Source organism: Elephantulus edwardii, unplaced genomic scaffold, assembly GCF_000299155.1.
Source record: "Elephantulus edwardii isolate Elephantulus edwardi_28Jun2011 unplaced genomic scaffold, EleEdw1.0 scaffold00079, whole genome shotgun sequence".
Taxonomy (NCBI): domain Eukaryota; kingdom Metazoa; phylum Chordata; class Mammalia; order Macroscelidea; family Macroscelididae; genus Elephantulus; species Elephantulus edwardii.
In genome coordinates this window covers 11,267,965-11,275,480 of record NW_006399829.1, presented here as the reverse complement: position 1 = coordinate 11,275,480, position 7,516 = coordinate 11,267,965, and the positions used below count along the sequence as shown (strand labels likewise).

At 39.7% G+C, this 7,516-nt stretch overlaps 1 protein-coding gene across 1 annotated transcript in view; it reads left to right on the top strand.

Moving 5' to 3' along the window:
- The first annotated feature begins 5,312 nt into the window (after positions 1–5,312).
- The window catches only part of LOC102858505 (granzyme A-like), an 18,296-nt gene continuing 16,092 nt past the window's right edge, over positions 5,313–7,516 (top strand). Inside the window, exon 1 of the mRNA XM_006889595.1 lies at positions 5,313–5,382. Coding sequence (XP_006889657.1) covers positions 5,313–5,382 — 70 coding nt within the window. The remainder of the gene's footprint in view (positions 5,383–7,516) is intronic.

Here is a 7,516-nt window from a genome sequence, read left to right as displayed (position 1 = left end):
GTGTCCTGATTCAAGTCCACTCCCATCGTCCACTGCATCTGCACACAGCACCTTGGACAGTCCCAAAGTTCAGAGCTGGCGGGGGAGGCACGTGAGCTGGGTCGGGGGGGAGCAATGCGATACCTGAAGATGGGACACCTTAGTATTAAAGTGGCATCATTGCTCCTCAATAATTTGGAGAGAATCCTGACAGTAGACTTGCCCAATGCAATATGTCTCTTGATCTCCTCACTACTGGTAGTAAGGATATTCATTGTGGATCCAAGTAAGATGAAGTTTTTTACTATTTCAATATTTTCTCCACTTAGCATGATATTTGTTATCAGTCTAGTGATGCAGATTTTTGTCTTCTTGATGTTGAGATGCAATCCATATTGAAAACTGTATTTTTCATCTTTTGCAGCAAGTGCTCCAAGCGTTCCTCACTTTCAGCAAGTAAGGTGGTGTCATCTGTGCAACACAAGTTGTTGGTGAGTCTTCCTCCATTCCTAATACTACATTTTCCTTCATAGAGACCAGCTTCTCAAAAGATTTTTCCAGATAGAGACTGAATAGGTACAGAAAGAGAATACAACCCTGATGTGCTCTTTACTTTATTTTAAATAAAAAGTTATACAAGTGTTTAGGTCTTTCGTTCAAAGGGTCACTATATGTCATCTACAACTTGATGACACTTAACAACAACCACAGTGTTCCCTTGCTCTGCTCAGACAACAGCTTCTAGGTCTAGGTATAGGTTTTACATGAGCACAATTAAATGTTCTGAGATTCTCATTCTTCTCAGTGTTGGCCATAGTTTGTTATGATCTGCACAGACAAATACCTTTGCATAGTCAACAAAACACAACCATATACTTTTCTGGTATTTTCTGCTTTCAGCCAAGATTCATCTGACATCCTTAGTGATATCCATAGTTCCATGGCCTCGTCCAAACCCACCTTGAACATCTGGCAGTTCTTTGCCTATGTTTTAACTGGTTTTGAGTGATCTTCAGGAAAATTTGGTTTTCATTTGAAAGTACAATTATATTGATTGAGAATTTCCTCCTTCTTTTGAAGCAATTTTCTGCTTCAAAACATGAATCTCTTCCAGTAAGTCAGCCAGACAGCCATTGTCCAAATTTTTTAGCATAGATTGGTAAGAATGTCCAGGGCTGCATCTTTTAGTTGAAACATGTCAGTCGTACCTCATCAATTCACAGGGCCTTATTTTTAGCCAATATGTTAATGCAGCTTGAAATTCTTCCTTCATTACTATTGGCTCTTGATTACATGGTGGTGGTGGTGGTAGTGGTGGTGGGGGTGGGAGTGTGGTTGGGGGTGGGGGGTGGTTATGTGCTGTCGAGTCACCTGCAACTCATAGTGACTCTATGTACAACAGCCCTAAAACCTGCTCTATCCTGTACCAATCTGATTGCCTCTGACACACCTACCCCCATTACCTCAGTCACTAAATCAATCTATCTTATTGAGGGTCTTCCTCTCATGCACTGTCCCTCCACCCTCCCAAACATGATGTCGTTCTCCAAGGACTGGTCCTGCCTTGTAACATTGTCAAAAATAGGTAAGATGAAGCTTCAGAATCCTTGCCTCCAAGGAGTAGCCAGGTCTCATCCTCTCTAGGATGAACCTGTTTGTTCTCCTAGCAGTCCATGGTATATTCAATACTCTTTTCCAACACCACAGCTCAAAGGAATCAATTCTTCTTCTATGATCCCTAGTCTTTGTCCAGCTTTCTGATGCCTAGCAATTGATTACAAAGACCATGGCACACCTTAGTCTCCAGACTGATGTCATTGCTCTTAAGTACTTTGGAGAGGTCCCTGACAGCAGACTTTCCCAATGCAATTTGTCTTTTAATTTCCTGGCTGCTCGTGCCAAGAGTGTTGATTGTGGAGCCAAGCAGACTAAAGCTGTTAACAGTCTCAATCTCCTCACCATCTATCATGATACTGACATTCAGCCCAGTGATGAGACTCTGGTTTTTTGTGTTTTTGTTTTTTTTTTTTTAATTTAATTTTCTTGTTGTGTGCATTGAATCGTATCCAACTGGCACAGGAGGAGATTGTCCCTCCTTCTCCAGCACAGCATCTGGTGAATTCGAGCCCCACACTTTGGTATTGCAACACAGCTTCTTTGCCGCTAGGCCACCAGAGCTCCAAATCTTTGTTTTCTTAATGTTGAGCTTCCACCCATATTTAAGGTTGCAGTCCTAGAATTTCTCAGTATCAACCAAATCGCCTTGGTACAGTGACTCTCTGTGTTCCGCCCATCTTCTTTTGATGCTTTCTGGATAGTTCAAGATTTTACCCATAGTCTCTCTCAGTAGTAAAACTTCAGGATTGAATTTGTTTTTCAGTTCTTTCAGCCTGAGAAAGGCCAACTGAGTTCTTTCCAATTCCATACGTCTGCACATTTCAATATAATAGTTTGCTGTGTCTTCTCAAGCAGGCCTTTGAAATCTTCTGTCTAGCTCTTTTACTTCAACATTTCTTCCCTTTGTTTTGGCTTCTCAAAGCTCTTGTGTGATTTTCAGAGTCTTTTCCATTTCTTCCATTTCTTTTTATTTCTCTCTCTCTCTCTCTCTCTCTCTCTTCTGTTTTTATAATGACCTTTTGCTTTCTTCATGGTTTTTATACTTGGTGTCATCCCACAACTCATGTTGTCTTCAATCATTTATGTTCAATGCATCAAACCTATTCTGAAGATTATTTTAAAATTCAAGTAGGATAGACTAAAGGTTGTATTTTTATTCTGGTGGGTTTATTTTCAGTTTCTTCGCCTCAACTTGAATTTGCACATGAGTAATTGATGGTCTGTTCCACAGTCAGCACCTAACCTGCTGATACTGAGCTTCTCCAATGATTCCTTGCGCAGATGTAATCAATCTTATTTCTTTGCAGTTCATGAGGTGAGTTCCAAGTCACTGTTAAGAGGGTTTCGGGTTTGCTGTGGTGTTTTGGGTTTTGTTTTGTTTTTTTAAAAAGGAATATGTGATTAATAAATTATTGAACACACAAAATATGATTATTCTATTTCTGGCCTCATTTCTGTACATTCTCAATGTCAAGAAGACAAAGATTCTCACCACTGGACCAATTGATAGCATCAGGATGGATGGCGAAGAGATTGAAATTGTTCACAGCTTCAGTTTGGCACCAGCAGCCAGGAAGTCAAAAAACGTATTGTGATGGGAAAGTCTGCTGTTAGGGACCTCTCTAAAGTACTCAAGAGCAACGGTGTCTCTTTGGAGATGAAGGTGCTCCTGATACAGGCCATGGTCTTTGCAATCACTTGTTATGCATCAGAGAGCTGGACAATGACTAGGGAGGAGAGAAGGAGAGGATAATGTATGATTTTAAACCAAGAAATGTATGAGTAAAAGTTAACTCTTTTCCATACCTATGCAATCCATAGGGTGAGCAAATAATTTGAGAAGCTGAACTATATGAAGAATGCCGCATTGGGACTGATTACAGACTCATCAACAAGCTACATTTTGGAGATAACACAGCCTTGCTTGCAGAAAGAAAACCTAAAGCACTTACAGAAGAAAATCAAAGACTATAGTCTGCAATATGGATTGACTATCTCAATATCAAGAACGCAAATATCTTCACAACTAGATCAATATCAACAACACAATAGAGAAAATCTTGACCTTGTCAATTATTTTATCTCACTTGGATCACTAATCAGCAACTATGAAATATTTGTTGGTGTGTACTGTAGAGTTGGAACCGACCCATAGCTGACCCTCCAGGGGGTTTTCAGGCACAGTTAATCACACAGGAGGAGACTGCCCATCAGAAATATTACATTGGGGGAAACTGCTGTTAGAGACCTCTTTAAAGTGCTAAAGAGCAACGATGTCACTTTAAAGACACTGACCCATTAAAGGGTCAATTATGAGTCAGTTCCCTCGCAACAGTACATAACAACAACACATTCATAGAATAGGCTCTTATTTGGCAATATACATGTATGCAGTGCTGATATATCCTCTAATACAGATGACTTACATTAAAATAAGTAAAAATGGTATATCATATACACTGTATGATTCCAGAAATGCTAGATGTGCAGAATTGAAACATCTGTACAGATAGAACTAGCTTAACAATTGTCTCGGCCTGGGAGGGTGCACAATAGGGCAGGGATAGATAGCATCTGTTGTTCATAGTGTTAATATGAGTCATAGTTGACTTAATGGCACTTAAAAAAAATCAGTAAGGCCTGGGAGGGAAGTTATGAGGAGGACGATAATGAGGACAAATGTACTAGTACAAGGATTTTTTTTCATGATGAAAGTATTCTAAAATTAAGTTATGGAAATTATTCTAGAACTCTGTAAAGGCACTAAACACCACTAACCTATATTCCCCTCAGGGTGAAACACATAGTACATCAATTATCTTAATAAAAGCCAACCTGATTGAAGGAAAAGCAAGCACATTCACACAAAAAGAATATTGTCAACTTTCCACTAAGATATTTTCAGTAACAACAATCAACCAAAGCAAAGCCAGAAGCAGAGCATCCCAGTGTCATTATGAAAATTGTTGACTTTTGATGCAGTGGTAGAATCTGAGAAGAAGAAACAACAGAGTTCTCTCCTAAGGCCAGATTTCTGAAAAAGTAATCACCAGGTCTGAAATTCACAAGGTGTTAACTACAACACATGCAATATCAAATCACCTGCTAGAACATATGCCCACAGGAACTACCACATCCTTAGCTCAAATAAGAGCTCAAAACATTTCTAATAGAAAACAAACATTATACTGTTCCTTTACCAGGTGGGAATTATACCTCCTAAAACCAGAGAGCCCCCATATTAGAACAAAAGAGCTTCTGGCTGGCGCATATTTTTCTTTCTCAGCTGATGAAGGAAGGAAGGAAGGAAGGAAGGAAGGAAGGAAGGAAGGAAATAATTTATAGCATTGAAAAGGCTTCACGCTTTTCCTTGCTAAGTAGGGCTAAGTAAGAATTACCAAGATAAGGATAAGTTAAAAAGTTTAAGTTTGCACCTTTTCAGATTGACCTACAAATATGACATAGAGACACACTTAGGACTTCCGGAACAGGTTCTGACATGGGCCCCTGACTAAGGCACGTTTTCTTGCTGGTAATGAATGATCACTCACTTTTCTCACTTACTTGTGTTTTGTTTCCTAGTGCTAACTATGAAATGACAAAGAAAGCAAGGAGAGAAAACCACATCTTTTGTACTTCCAATATATAGGTCGTAGGAGTGAAGAACAAAAGACAGATTTTTTTTTTCATTGATTGATGTGGGGACACCTGCCACAATGAAGACCTCCTGTACCTGTCTGCCATCTTTTCTCCCAGTTGTCACATTTCTTCTACTAATTTCAGAAGGTAAGACTGATTCTTACCAATTTCATTATAACTACTCAGCAAAATGGAGCAACCTTTCAATGAATATTTGGCAATAATAAGTCTACTAGTCTACATGTGTTCTGTTGTACATGGGGTTTTCAGAAGCCTGCTATTTCAGAAATAGGTGGCCAATCCTTCTTCCTAGTCTGCCTTAATCTGCTGTTAAAAAAGTCTGCTGTTAGGGACCTCTCCAGGGTACTGAAGAGCAATGGTGTCACTCTGGAGACTAAGGTGTGTCTGATACAGGCTATGGTCTTTGCAATCACTTGTTATGCATCAGAGAGTTGGACAATGACTAGGGAGGATAGAAGGAGAATTGATGCCTTTGAGCTGTGGTGCTGGAGAAGAGTATTGAGGGTACCACAGACCACTAGGAAAACAAACAGATTCATCCTGGAGAGGTTAAACCAGGCTGCTCCTTGGAGGCAAGGATTCTGGTGCTTCCTCTGACATACTTTGGACATGCTGTAAGGAGGGACATGTCCTTGGAGAGGGACATCATGCTTGGGAGGGTGGAGGGACGGAGCAAGAGGGGAAGACACTATATGAGGTGGATTGATTCAGTGACCAGAATAATCAGGATGGGTGTGTCAGAGGCAGTGCGATTGGCACAGGATAGAGCAGGGTTTAGGGCTGTTGTACATAGGGTTGGTATGAGTCGCAAGCAACTCAACGGCACATAACAACAACAAATCGACTAGACTGACATCATTGCAGACCATAGTCTTTGCAATTACTTGCTATGCATCAGAGAGCTGTACAATGACTAGAGATAAGGAGAATTGATGCCTTTGAACTGTGGTGCTAGAGAAAAGTATCGAATGTACCATGGACTAATAGGAGAACAAACTGAAGCTTCATCTGACATACTTTGGACATGTTGTAAGGAGGGACCAGTCTTTGGAGAGGGACGTCATGCTTGGAAGGGTGGAGGTACAGAGAAAAAAAGGAAGTCCATCAATAAGATGGATTGATTCAGTGACTTAGGTAATAAGGTTAGGTGTGTCAGAGACAGTAAGATTGGCACAAGATAAAGCAGGGTTTAGGGCTATTGTACATAGGGTCACTATGAGTCACAGGCAACTTGATGGTACATAACAAAAACAATGTCTACTAGAAGATTTTTTGTTTTTCATTAAGCTCTTGATTTTCTTTTGTTATTTTAGTGAAGGTTTACAAAGACATTGATTTCATTCATCCATTGATGCACACTTTCCTCCCTCCCTCAATTCCTCTCAAGCCTTAAAGGTTCCTCCTCAATTTGAGAAGGAAAGCATTCCCTTTCTTCTGTACCATTTCTTCTCTAGATTTCATTACAGAAAATCGTGAAACCACCTGTATTCACTGTTAACGATTTGTAGCCTGAAAATTGCAAAAAGAGAAAGAATGGGGCAGGAGCACGGCAGGGTTAAGCCTGTAAAAGCAATCAAACAAGCCAAAGATACTTGAGTTGAGGTGGGGGAAATGACAATGTCTTTAGAAAAGAAATAATGGTGCATGAGTCATTAAAATATTTTTTAAAATCTTTTTTCTTAATGGTTTTAATAAAATGTTCTTATGGTGCTTTATTCATGTACATTGTGTTGTATATAATCTTCTATTTACATTGCATTTCATACTATCATATATGTTGTATTTTATACAATTAATTACTATTAGTCTATGAACTCTGATGGTCTCGTGGTAAGAAGCTGTGCTGCAATCCCGAAGGCATGTGGTTCAAATCCACCAGCTGCTCAGTGAGAGAAAGAAGGATAATCTCCTCCCATGCTATTAACTTACTACCTCTGAAAACCTGCTGGTGGGTCAGCTATGGATCCGTTCCGACCGGACAGTGCAGAACAACAACAACATGCGTATTATTATCCCATCTTTTCAAGTCCCCATTGAATCTTTCCTATTCCTTCACACACACATACACACATAATCCACCTACTAAACTCTGCTATCCCATTGATTTCTTGACCCTTCCCCTATTCCTGCCTCTAGTCCCATGTTTGGACGTTTGTAAACATCTTACTGGTTAACTTTCCATTTTTTTAACTCTTTTTATTATTATTAATTTCAATGAACATCTACAGAGATTTTGGAATTCCATTCATTCATTGTTGCA